Source organism: Lepus europaeus, chromosome X (assembly GCF_033115175.1).
Source record: "Lepus europaeus isolate LE1 chromosome X, mLepTim1.pri, whole genome shotgun sequence".
NCBI lineage: Eukaryota > Metazoa > Chordata > Mammalia > Lagomorpha > Leporidae > Lepus > Lepus europaeus.
The window spans coordinates 83,648,199-83,661,469 of record NC_084850.1 but is presented as its reverse complement, the minus strand read 5'-3'; the positions used below and the strand labels follow the sequence as shown (position 1 = coordinate 83,661,469).

General features: G+C 52.6%; 1 protein-coding gene across 3 annotated transcripts; it reads right to left on the bottom strand.

The window, feature by feature from the left end:
- Positions 1-885: 885 nt before the first annotated feature.
- CITED1 (Cbp/p300 interacting transactivator with Glu/Asp rich carboxy-terminal domain 1) lies at positions 886-6,262 on the bottom strand. Of its 3 annotated transcripts, XM_062183585.1 has the most exons (4): positions 4,936-5,067; positions 4,412-4,532; positions 2,013-2,137; positions 886-1,487 (listed from the first exon to the last, which is right to left on the bottom strand). In XM_062183585.1, the coding sequence occupies exons 2-4, from the start codon at positions 4,422-4,424 to the stop codon at positions 957-959; spliced, it is 669 nt and encodes a 222-aa protein (XP_062039569.1). In that variant the 5' UTR covers positions 4,425-4,532; positions 4,936-5,067; the 3' UTR covers positions 886-956. The 3 variants fall into 3 exon arrangements, with proteins under 3 accessions (XP_062039569.1, XP_062039570.1, XP_062039571.1); XM_062183586.1 differs by lacking the exons at positions 4,412-4,532; positions 4,936-5,067 and adding an exon at positions 6,201-6,262; XM_062183587.1 differs by lacking the exons at positions 4,412-4,532; positions 4,936-5,067 and adding an exon at positions 5,622-5,686.
- Positions 6,263-13,271: the final 7,009 nt, after the last annotated feature.

Genomic DNA, 13,271 nt, shown 5'->3' with positions numbered 1-13,271 from the left:
TGCGTCAATATGAAGACAAGGCTGCATCCGGGCCTCATAAAGCCAGGATCCAGGACAGTGTTGTTGCCTTGTCACTTGGCATGCTTCTGAAGCCACTGCCTCCTCAGCAGATAAAGAGTGAAGAATGTATCTCTAAACCTTGAACTTGTCAAGCTGAGCCCTGATCTATATCTTTAAGATGGAGAGGCTGCCCAAATAAACAGACTGTCCCCACACAAGGTGGGCCTGGGAGGTAGGAGTTAGGGAACACTCAGGCCAGCTCAGAATGTCCCAGGCTTGGAGGGAGCGGCTGAGCAGCTGTGCAAAGGGCCTGAAGAAGGCACCTGGAATCCTTTAATGGTGAGAACCTGCAGCTTTTGAATTTCCCAGAGAAATATGAGCTCCCCAGAGATAGAATTCTTAGATCTTATCTAACGCACATAGGCAAGAGAGCAAAGGAATGCCCTTAATGGGTCAATTGGTCTAGGGCTAGACAATGAGTAGGAGCGGCTTGTAGAGTTGGCGACGTGTGTGCCATGTGGCCAAGGATGTACCTTTAGAGGTACAAATGGCAAGGAGGCTGTAGAAGGTTCTGGATCAGTGTCTCTTCCAAGAATGCGCCCACTCAGCCTGTCTTCAACCTCATATAGGACAGTGTCCCTGTGGCCTTAGAGTAATGAGGCTAGGTACTTGGACTCCCAAGGCAGGGCAGGGATGGCGACAGCAGCAATTCAGTGAACAGTCCCCTGTAGCCTCCCTACTGCTTCCATCCCTGCCAGCTTCCTCTCATTTAGCCAGCCACCTGCAACCCCACCCACTGTGGTCCTCAGAACTGCTAAAAGGACATCAGACACTGCACACCTTTAGTCCCCAGCCAAGAACAACCCCCAGTCGGCCCATCTCTTTGCAAGTAACTTTTATTTTTATTTACAACAGAATTGGTGGCTTTATTCCTTCATCTTTAGGGGCACTTGGCATCAGCAACCAGACGGAAAGTCTGCAGTGAAGTCAAACTCATTCTGCCCCAGCCACAGCTCTGGAAGCTCATTGGCCCGGTCCAGTCCCAGTTCCACCACCAGCGACATCAGCACCTCCTCATCCACTGGGTCAGAATCAATGATAGCAGGGCTCTGGGCACTGGCAGCAGCAGGAGAGAGTGACTCCGCGCCTCCTGCCTGAGCCTCACAGCCCCAGTTTTGCAGGGCCCCTGCCTCCCCAGGTTGGCCCGGAGTGGTGGCAGCCACCCCATGATACTGGCTATTAAGTTTCTGCAGCTGCATACTGGCTAGCAGGTGAGGGGTGGGGTGCACATTGAAGGGTGGGGGTTTAGTGGGAGGGGTGGCAGTAGGAGAGCCCATTGGAGATGGGGATCCCGAGGAACCAGTGGGAGCCCCACTGGCCTTGGTTCCATTTGAGGCCCCCCCGGGGTAGTGCAGGATGGCCACTGCTTTGCGATCTTTCACTCCCAGGTCAGAGTAGGCCAGCGAGCTCATCTCGGGGTTGGCATCCTAGAAGAGAGAGAGGCAAACCATAGGACCCCCGCTCCTGGATTGCCCCTCCCCATTCATCAGATACAGAAGCTCCTGTGTGCACTTCATTTGGAGCGAAAGGTGAGGACCCGCTGGGAAGTTAGGCTCCAGTTCAAGTCTCCTTTGGCTCCCATGGCTCTGAGCAGAGTTCAGCCCCCATCCTATGCTGGGGTACTCATCGTCCTAAGCGGGTTCACTGCCTTCATTCACCCCCTTTCCTGCCTACTTCCTCTCACCACTCCAAAAAGGGCATCTCCTTGTCCCTCTCCTTAGCCTCACTCTAGTCTTGTTCCGATTCTACAGCTCTCCTACCATCCCAACCATCTTTCGACAGGTCTAGCCATTTCCATTTGACCACATTAGGCAGCAGCTCTTCTCATTCTTCTCTGAGAAAGCCCTGCACTCTCCCCTCTGCTCTGGATACCACAAGTCAGAAGGCCCAGCACATGATCCCACGTGCTTCCCATGCCTCAGTGTGTCCATCTGTAAAATGGCAAAACTTACCTCCTTCACAGGTGAGGCGCCACCCTTGACATCCAGTGCAGGCCTTGACATAGTTGGCATTTCAGAGCCTTGGCAGAAGGTGGATAAACTGGCCCGAGGTGGTGCTGCCAGCTGGAGCTGCTGTGCTGTCAGGGAGAAGAAGTTACAAGGATGAGAGGCTTCAAAGGACCAAGAAAGTATTAGCAAAGCCTGAAGCAGGACAACTGCACAGAGTTCCGAGGCCAGCGTGGTGACAGAGGTGGGGGTGGGGACGGGGCATAAGCCCAAGACCTGAACAAGAGGGGAGGGCACCAAACTGGGCTTTTGCCTGAGGCAGGAAAGGGGCGGGATTCAGTCAGGTGTTGCCCAGGCAGTTATCTACCCAAGCGGGGACAAACAGGGCTGTTTCCTCCTGCAATGGACCTCAGACGCCTAAATTGAGGGTGGGGAGTGGTGATCTTCTGGTCCTGAAGGCAGGAAATGCCCCCTGACTAGGCAGCACACTGTCTCCGTGGGCCACCAGCGTCTGGGCTGGAGAGCTGGGCCTCCCCCTGGGACTTGGGGAATGTGGAAAGAAGTCAGGGCAAGGGAGACCCAGAAAGCTGGCGGCGGTGCAGAGGGAAGGAACAAGTCCCCAAAGCAAAGGTCATGGAGCGCCAAAGCCTGCTTTGGGCGTCCCTGTTTTGAAAGCTACGCCGATCACGGCAGTCTGGGGACTCTGAAGCAGCCGGATCCATAGAGCAGCTAGGAATGCCTCGCTTTCCTCCATGTCTCCAGTGCCATCCAAGACAGTCTTAGCGTTGCACTCTGCCAGGACACCTGCCCTAGAGCCCAGCCACACCCATCAGTAGTAACAGGTAGGAATAATTCTTCCTTGAGGGACGTGGGGGCGCAGAAATCTAGTGGTTTCCCAGTCAGGTAGCAGTGGTTCTGGAAGCAAGACCCAGCACTCCTATGCCCACATGCTTCACTTGACCACTGGCCAAGTCATGACACCTTAAATGACTTCCGAACAAACGACCCCCTGGTTTCAGAGCCAAAAGATGAGGGGATGAAAGCAAGAGAATACTACAAAACTGGAACATAGTAAAAAGCAATCTGAAAACTCTCCAATTATTTTCCTAGAAGCTTTTATATATACATACATATATATATATATATATATATTTTAAGTTCCATGCATTCTAGCCCTCATGATCAATTGAAGATGTAGCATTTTATGCTTATAAATATAGTCCTCTTGGTGCGAAGATTCTCGAGGACCCTAAGACATCTCTAATTTAGACTTCTCTAGGCTAGAATTCTCCGTGACACTAACCCCCTTCCCTGCTTGGTTAACTAAGAATCTGCTCAGATGCTTTGAGAAAGGTGTCCCTTATTACCTCTCTGTCTATCTTTGCACCACTTACTTGGGGAGTAGGGGCAAGAAGAAAGAACAGAGGAGAACGAAGAAAGAAAAAGAAAAACACCATGGCAAATATCAGCAGCTGGGTCCGCCACCACTGTTTGGAGCCCTGCTCCTTCCTGGAGGCAACCCTCTCCTCGGGGGTCTCCTCCGAGGTCTTCTAGCTCCTAGCACCTCCAGTGGCAGGCAACTTTCCTGTCCTAAGAAAAATGTCCGGGGAGGGGGGACCCTGCCCATCTTTTCCTGTTCCTATTCAAGCATCTCTCTTTTCTACATTGCGTAGCCCCCAAATGTACCAAAAAATAATAATAATAAAACCAACCCCCCCACACACACACATCACACAAGCAGCAACAACAGCAATGAGAGAAAAAGAAAGGAGTTAAAGAAATACGGGGGGAAAGGAGAGAACGAGAAAAAAGTATCTGTTCTGATATCAGCCCATGGTGAAGACTATTTTACCACGTATCCCCCTTCAGGCTGGGAGCTCCCCTAAGCGGGACCCTGTCTCTATTCAGTTTGGTCGCCTCCCATCAACGCCCCACCGCCCGTTCTGACCCTCCACCTGGGTCTGTGCTCCGTAGGCGCTCAGTAAATGTTGCTGAAGCCGGTCTGAAGCAGCAAGCGCACTTCCATCGCTATCCCTGTCCCTGCTCCTCCGATTCTGTCCCTTCTCTCCACTCCCCAACCCATTGGAAGGCAAAACTTAGCAGCGCGGAAACGTCCCAGCCAGATCTCCAAGCCGCGAGCCTACCACTGCAAAACGGCTTCGAGAGGCGGCTGGGAAACCCAGAGCAACAAGTGCCTCCTCGCCGGCTGGTGCCTAGCGGCCCCCAGCCACCAGCTCCCGGTCCCGCCGCCCGCCCTTCGGTTCAGGCCTCCCCTTGGGCGGACAGCCCCCTCCCGCCGAGATGAGGGTGAGAAGGGGGAGAGGAAAAAGACAAGGGAGAGGCAGGTGGGGGGGCGGAACCCGTCCATAACCTGTTGGGGGATCAAAAGTTAAAATGGCACCAACCGGATGGCTCCATCTCGATTGCTATTTTCTCACTCAGAAGGAGAAATTTAAAAATCCAAACAGCACTGCGGCTTGGCTTGGGCGCGCTCTAACCAGACCAGTCAGTTTCGCCACCTGAAAACTAAAGGCCCGTTGTTTGCGGAGAGCTCGGCTGCCCTCCTCGCCGCATCCCAGATGGAGCCGCCGGAGCGGAGGGCGGCAGGGAGCATCCCTGCCCGGTGGGAGCGAGCGCCCCAGGCCGCCAGGACCCCGAGCGTCCCTTCCCACAAGTGCTGGGACAGGGACTGGCAGCGGAGGGTTGGACAGGCGGGAAGGGGAGCGGGGTCTCGGCCTCGGCGGCGAGTTTGGGGGCTCGCGGAGGTTCCGCGCGCAGGGGCGCACTCCGCAGCCGGCGGCCGCCACTCCCGCGCCTCACCAACACTTACTGAGCGCCCGCTGAGTACCGGACGCGGCCGCCGGCGAGCCTCCCCCCACCCCCACCCCCACCCCCAAGCCGCCGGAGGGTAGTGCTAGAACTCCTCTACCAAAAGAGAGAGGTTCCGAGAGGTCCGGTAACTTGCCCAAGGTCACAGCGCTAGAAAGTGGTAGGAGCAGGGATTCGCAGCCAGGTCTGTCTGCCTCCAAGTCCGGCGCTCCGCGAGGCAGGACTCCGCGGGCTGCCCGGCCGCTCTCATTTATAGGGAGAGGGGTGTGTGTGGGGGTGTGGGGGGGCGCGCGCGCGTGTGTATGTATGTGTGTGCGCGTGGAGGGGGGAGGGCGGGAGGAGCGGAGGTCCACTGGGCAGTGGAGGCAAGTTGCCCAAATTCGCTAACTTCCATCCCGCTATTCTGCTGAACTCGGCCCGAAAAGCCCCTCTCGCCTGCAGCTCCCGAAGGAAACCTGAGCTTTGTGCAATCCCTGAGCTGGAGCGTCCAGATGCGGTCCGGGCGATTAGCAAAGTCGGCGGAAACCAAGCTGGAGAAAGCGCGGGCGCGGGGAAAAAAGGTGCTGCGGTCTCCCCGGGAGGAGCGGGCGCCCGGCCCCCGCTGGCCGGCAGGCGCGCGGGCGCGCTAGCGGGTGGGCGGGCGGCGGGCGGCGGCCCCTCCGCTCGCAGCCGAGCAGCTTCGCAACAGAAAACAAGTCTCCTCAAACCCCCGGGCCGGCCCGGCCGCCGCCCGCTGCTCACGCCCGCTCCGCTCAGCCCAGCGCCCTGCCCGGCGGCCCGGCTTACCTCTGAGAAACCGCCTGCCCTGAAGAGAGGGAAGCGCAGAGCCCGGTGAGTCGCGGACGAAGCGACGGAGCCCCCAGCCCCTGGCACGCACGCACGCCTCAGCCGCCTCGAGCCGGTTGCGCTCGGAGCCGGTGGCCGCGCCGGCGGCCACCCGACCCCAGGGCGCCTGGGAAAAAGCCCGCACCGCTGCGCCGCGCCGCCACGCCGCCGCGCCGCACCGCACCGTGGCGCGCCAGGCAGCCCCGGCGGCCCGCGCCCGTGCCCGCCCGCCCGCCCGCCCGCAGCTTCGGCGCCGGACTCCGGGGCGGTGGCGGTAGCGGTGGCGGCCACCGCGCTCCCTTCCTTAGCGCGGGGCCCCGGCTCTCAAGCCCCCATTGCCGCCCGGAGAGCCCTGACGCACACGCACACGGCAGCAGAACTGGCTTCGGCTAGGAATCCCAGGAAGGACAGACCCTTTTTTTTTTCCTCTTTTTTTTTTCTCCCCCCAATTTCCACGTCTTTATAACCGGCTTAGGGCATTATTAGCACATGTCCTGGCTCGTGGGTGAGTTGGTGGCAAAATCTGAACTGGATACTCACAGAGAGCCCGAGAGGGTGCAGTGCCTTCCTCTGCCCTGTTCGTCGTCGCTGGGAACGGCCCCTCAGCGCTGGGCTGCGGGAGGGCAGCAGGGCGGAGCGAGCCTCCTTTCGGCAGCTCAGCGGTGCCCCTGCTGCAGCTGTGCCGCCGGCAACATTTTATAGCGGCGGCAGGCGTGTGTGGCCCTTTAAAGGCGCTCGAGCTGGTGCAGTCACCGCGGATCGTGTGAAAGCGAAGGGCCGGCTGGGGAACGGAGTCCGCGTGGCCCCGCCGCTCCGGCAGCCCTGGGGACCGGCTACGGCTCCTCGCGTGGGGCCGGCGGGCCCAGGCCGTGGGCACCCCTCGCCGGGAGCCCTGGCCGGTTGCCTGCGCTTTTAAAGTTGGCGGGGCCCCGGGCTCGGGACACGGGCTCTCCCCACTGCCCTGCATGGACTTGCCCAATAAATTCCACTTAGTAATTTCACCGAGGCGAGGGAGAGCTGTTAGTGTCTGTTTTCTGACCTAGATCTAGCGGGTGGCCAGAGCGGGCTTCAGGGGTTCAGGGTGGGGTGGGGAGGCACGGACTCAGGGGATGATGACCCAGAGGTGGGGAATGCACACGCACAGGGCCGACGGGGCATGGTCTTAGTTTTCTGCAGGCTTTCTGGAAATGTGTCTGCCCCCTGGGGGCTGCACCATGTCCCTCCTGCAGGGCTGAGGATTGGGGTCGCATTCCGCTAAAAGTCGCCGATTCTTGGGTTCCCTGGGAGGCCTAAACTGAGGTTAGGTTCGAGAGTTTCTGTCCTGTGGCCGTCCCGTGTAGCAGGAGGCTGGCAGGATAGGACGGGAGAAATGCCGCTCTACCGGACGGTGGGGCCAGGTGCACCTCACCGGGCTCGTCCAAAAGCCCAGAACCAGCAGCGGGGTAAGACTTCGCTCCAGGATTCGCTGCCTTCCCATGAAGCCAGGTTATTTTATTATAATTAGATTATCATTCTCATCTAGCAAGAACATTTTGCATTTGGGAGCACATCTTTCTTGCCTTGCAATGCTATTTTACAGTGTGTTACTTGAAAGAGGTCTGTGTCTCCGCTTAATCCCAATTCCTGTTAGTTGCAGCCAACTAACTCCCACTTACCTCTTCCAGGAAGGCCATCGGGATTACTCCTTGACCAAACTCTCATTTTTCTCAGCCTTTCGGCAACAGCTACTCCGTTTACACGGTTTATAAAACCTGCTGTTAACTCCCTATGTTAAGAAAAGGTGGGGAGCGGTGTCAAGAAGTCAGTGTTCACTGTGCATGTATTCTGTCTTCTTAATTGGACTTGAAGACCTGAAGGTCTTTTTCTTTTCGTTTTTTTCTTCAGTATCTCTGAGTGCCCTGTATTTGCTCTTCTAACAAAGTTCTGTTTGTTGACAGACTGTTGGGCATACTGATATGAAGACGGAGAGCAACCGGAGGGCGGGATTAAGGCCCTTTCTTGGCATCTGGAAGAAGATGGGGCAGAGCCCTGACTGAGAGGTAAACACATTCCCCAGCCTCTCCATTCCTCCAGCGACCTCTATAACAACCCATCCCGCTTATCACCTCTGCATTTTCTTGTTTTGCCCAAACACTGGGGATCGTGCCCAGTTTCCCTGGGATTAAAGGCGGGATCTGCCCAGACCTAAAGCCCCACAGGCTTTGCATGTGAAATACACCCTCAAGCCCTCGTGGTGTTTGCCTCGGGTGAAAAAAAAAAAATGTTCCCGTGACATCCAAGTGGCGGAGAGAAGGAGTGGCTCGAAGGCTTTTGACTTGGTGTGCCACCCATTTGGACCCCTGACCTACTCTCCGCCTCAGCCGCACCTCTGGAGCAGCTCTAGCAACGGCGTCAGCGTCTCCGCCGCAGGCTCCGGATCCCGGAGGTGCAGATCCGCCCTCCATCTATTGGATGGCTCCCAGGCCAATTGTTAGAAAGAGGCATATGTTCATCTCGGCTTCTGGAGTGTCTCCGGAGCAGTTGCTCAACAGCCAGCCCCCTCCCCCATCCGGACCATTGAAGGGCAGAAAAAGCGCCCTCCGCCACATTTCTCTGTGCCCACGTGCCAGAAAAGGGGCCTCCCCACTGGTGACTTCCTGTCATCTCCACTGCCCATCTCCTGGGGACTGGGGGGGGGGGCGCTTCTAGCACTTAGTTTTGGAGCACAAAAGCCACCCCTTTGCTTTTGGGGGAGATGGGGAGAGGAGGTTAGTTGTAGAGGCTGAGAGGGTGCGAAGGAGACATTTGCATTTCTTGGCAAATCTACCCTGGATCACTGACTTCGCAAGCAGCTCCCGCAGAGCTCAGAGCCCTGCGCTGAACTCTTATCTCCAACTTGGAGTAGGCTACCAGCTTGCAGAGCAAGGAGAGGACAGGGATGATCACCCAGTAAGAACCTTCTGTGCTCCAGCTTTGGGGCTGGCATGTTCCCATCCATCATCTCATTGAACTTGAAGGGCAGCTCAGGAGGTAGGGTTTCCTAAGAGTGAAATAGTCTCAGAGAATTGCCTAAGTTCACACAGCCTGGAGACCCAGAATGAGGCTGGCTGCAAAATGTTTCCCCTCACTTCACCACCTCATTGCCCCAAAGGGTAAAGAGTGAGTTCAGAATACATGGACGATCAGATGTCAGTCCACATGGGTTTAAATCAGTACTCTGCCATTTGCTTGCTGTGTGGTTTAACCATCAAGTAGCTTCATTTTTTGAGACTCGGTTGTCTCAACTGTTCAATGGGATGATAAAGTTATCTACTCTGTAGGGTTTTCGTAAGACTCGGAAAGACAGAGGTAGCCTTTTTTTTTTTTGCCAGCTCTGTGTAAGAGGCCAACAAACCATATTATACTGTGCCTCCTGATTTAGTTTCACTTCAGGTGCAGTAATAGTTGGTGACTAAACATCAGAGCAAGCTTGGAGGAGATACAGAAACTCAGGAAAGAGAGGAAGGGAGAGGAAAATTCAGTTTTATTCTCAGAATCCCACTCTCCAGAACCAAGGGCTGCCTGAACCACGAGACACAAATATATTTGGGACCAATAAAAAGATGATCACTTTTTATAGGCCAGCCTATTGAGTTAAAAAGCACAAATTTTGGTTCAAGGATGTTTCAAGTGGAATTGTAACAGTAAAAGATGAAAAGCAATCTAAATGTCCATGGTAAGGGAGTGTGCCTTGTTACCTTGATATTAAAAAAATTAGAAATAAAAATAAATCTTTGTTTCAAACCCCCTTATTCATGGGAGAATGTTGACAACAAAATGCTGACTTAAAAATACTGGGTACAAAATTGCATAAATATGATGCTAAGCAGAGGGCACACAGTGTACAAAATGAAATGCTACCATGTCTGTACAACATTGGTCAGGAAAACACCAAAACAGTGCTGGTATGGTGGTGGGATTTTGAGTGATTTTTTCCTCCTTTCTCTGTGTTATGCCATATAATTAAATTATTCTTTTTCTAAAAAATTTATTTATTTGAAAGGTAGAGTTATAGAGAGAAAAGGAGAGACAGAAATCTTCTACTCTGATTCACTCCCCAAATGGCCACCATAGCCAGGGTTGGGCCAAGGTGATGCCAGAGGCCAGGAGCTTCTTCCGGGTCTCCCACTTGGATGGCAGGGCCTCAGGTGCATTAGCAGGGAGCCAGATCTGAAGTGGAGCAGCCTGGACTTGAACTGGCCTCCATATGGGATGCCAGTGCTGCAGGCTGTGGCTTAACCTGCTGTGCAACAGCGCTGGCCTCTGTATTATTCTTATAAGCAAATGTAAGTTTAGAGTTTATAAGCTGCATAAACAGTGTGTTCCCACTTTTGTTAAAATTATATGTACATTCTGTTGTAAACACTGGAAGCAAATATACCAGAATGTTAACAGTGATTATAATTGAGTAATGGGATTGTAGGTGATATTTTTCCTTTTCCTTTTCTTTGTTTTTCTGCAATATGATTGTATTATTTCCTTGTAATTAAAACTGATTCATAATTTGAAAAGTGCATAATCAGAATCTTACTTGTGTAAAAGTATCAATGTAACTTGAAAAAATGAGAAGGAAGTATACTAAGATATTAAATTTTTCCATTAAGTGGTTAGATATTATGGCTAATTTCCCCTCTTGATTTTTCTACAATGTGATTTTATTATTTTTACAATTAAAATAAAATGATATCTAAAAATAGCACATACAGTATGATCCCATTTTTTCAAAATGAGTATGTGCCTAGAAAAAATAATAGACTCCTCCAAGATGTGATTGCCTCTGGCAGGGGTGGGGGGAGAGGGTTATGACTGAATTTTAGCTTTTTCTTTGTACAGTATTTCTTTATTTTTCATTTTTTAGTCATGTGTTCTTTTTTAATTATGAAAAAATTATAAAGTAGTTCAATACTGGAGTGTTTATGGGAAAAAACCTGTCATGGATTGGGTTTTAGGTGTTGCAGTGGGAGTGGGAGATATAGATGGGTTGGGATGATAATTATTGCTGATAGGGACGTGTTGAAGGTGGCAATGTTTTCTCCACTCATGTCTATGTTTGAAAACTTCCCACAATAAATATCTTTTATTTTATAATTTTTAAAGATTTATTTATTTATTTGAAAGACAGAGTTACAGAGAGGCAGAGAGGCCGAGAGAGAGAGAGAGAGAGAGAGAGAAAGACTTCTATCCACTGGTTCACTCCCCAGATGACCACAATGGCCAGAGCCAAGCCGATCCCAAGCTAGGTCTCCAGTGCAGGTGCAGGGGCCCAAGGACTTGGGCCATCTTCTCTGCTTTTCCAGGCTGTAGCAGAGAGCTGGATCAGAAGTGGAGCAGCTGGGACTCGAACAGGCACCCATATGGGATGCCAGCACTGCAGGCAACGGCTTTTACCTGCCACAGCACCTGCCCCAATAAATATCTTTTAAAAAGCATTTTCTACATATATTGAATTAAAATGCTGTGTCCCATAAATAAAACAAATATATATCAATTAAAAAAGAAAAATAACAAGTATTTTCCATGTGTATTCTATTTTTTTAAGACTTATTTATTTATTTATTATAAAGTCAGAGTTGCAGAGAGAGAGGTCTTCCATCCGATGGTTCACTCCCAATTGGCTGAAATGGCCGGAGCTGCGCCGATCCGAAGCCAGGAGCCAGGAGCCTCCTCCAGGTCTCCCAGGCGGGTGCAGGGGCCCAAGGATTTTGGCCATCTTTCACTGCTTTCCCAGGCCACAGCAGAGAGCTGGTTCAGAAGAGGAGCAGCCGGCTCTTGAACTGGCACCCATATGGGATGCCAGCGCTTCAGGCCAGGGCATTAACCCGCTGCGCCACAGCACCCGGCCCATGTATTCTATTTTTCAATCTTGTGCCAACCCTGTGGCATTGATTATCTCTATAAAGAAAATGGAGATTCAAAAACAGGAAGTCCAGTGCTCTAGCTTACCCAACTGAGGGGAAGAAATTAGTTTAACCTGGATCTTTTCATGCCAAACTCAGGGCTCTTCAGCATTTCCCAGTTACAATAATTTCTTTTTAATAATTAAAAAAAATGAACACTTTATACCTGGTTATAAATATAATTGTTCATTGCACAGAATTTGGAAATAATGAAAAATACCATCATGAAAACATAAATCTGAATGCATCATAGTTAACGTTAACTCTATGGTGTCTGGCCATGCAACTTTTCTTTTTATTTAATTTTAAATTTAAGAGGCAGAGGGGCCAGCGCTGTGGTATATCAGGTAAAGCTGCTGCCTGCAGTGCATCTCATATGGGCGCCGATTCAAGTCCCGACTGCTCCATTTCTGATCCAGCTCTCTGCTGTGGCCTGAAAAAGCAGTAGAAGATGGCCCAAGTCCTTGGGCCTCAGCACCCGTGTGGGAGACCTGAAAGAAGCTCCTGTCTCCTGGCTTTGGATCGACACAGCTCTGACCATTGAGGCCATTTTGGGAGTGAACCAGTGGGTGGAAGACCTCTCTCTTTCTCTGCCTCTGCCTCTCTGTACCTCTGCCTTCAAATAAATAAATCTTTTTAAAATTAAGAAGCAGAGAGACAGAGCTGTGGGGGAGAAGGGAGGAGAGAGAGAGATCTCCCATCCTCTGCTTCACTCTCCAGATGCCCCCAACTGTCAGGACTGATCTAGGGGAAGCCAAAGCCTGGAGCCAGGAACTCAATCCAGGTCTCCCACATGGGTGGCAGGAGCTCAACTGCTTGAGCCATCACCTGCTGACTTCCCAGGGTCTTGGCCTTGTACATTTCATCTCAGTTGCCTTTTACTCCAGGGGCATGGTGTGCTGCAAACATTCCAGAGTAAAAGTTGCTAGTCATTCCCCAGTGGAGCTGCAGCTGTTTGGAGGCCCTTCATGTGTGGTGTCCCAAAAACACAGTGGGTCCTTGCCACCTCCATCTCTCCCTGCCACTCCCATTCTTTCCAGATGTCCCCTTCCTATGCTGCAGCCTGGCCCACATTTCTCCTTTCCTATATCTTTCATTGCCTTGTATAATAACAAGAGCCGGAAGTCCATTTGGGGTAGTCCTAGTGGCCCTCCTCCCCTTACCCTATGTGCAGACCCTGCCCATCAGCCCCTGTAGAGTCCTATGAGTGTGCCTGTGCCTCCATTTCCCCATCTGGAAGATGCTAGTGAGAATAGCAGACCGCTCAGCCCCTGCCAGGGAGTGATGAGCTAACGTCTGTAGCGCTTTCCAGCCCCTCAGAGCAAGGTGCTGGAGCCTCCCCGCTCTGCGCCTGCTGCTGCCAGCCAGGGAGTGAGCGCCTGGGCCTGGCCGCCCCTCATGGAGGGAGCGGCCGCATTCCTCTGACCCAGGCCAGCGGGCTTGGACAGGCACTCAGTTTTGCTCCTGTGTTAAAAAAAAAAGGAAGAAAAAGAAGACTGAGACGAAGAAGAGGGGGAATGAGATCAGTCACTTGGGGAAAGAACCTTGAGAAATAGAAAACTGAGAAGGGAGCAGGGAGATAACAGGGCCTCCTTGGGCACTCCCATCAGCCTCAAAGATTCTAGCCTTGGTTGCCTGTTTACACAGGGGGTGGGGGAAGTTTGCAAAGGGCCAAGAGTTGCATCCAATTGAATGG

Excerpts from the sequence above, each read along its gene's own strand:
- CITED1 (XM_062183585.1), bottom strand. Across the intron at positions 1,488-2,012 it reads GCGCCTCACCTGTGAAGGAG|GATGCCAACCCCGAGATGAG; the intron begins GTAAGTTTTGCC and ends TCTCTCTTCTAG.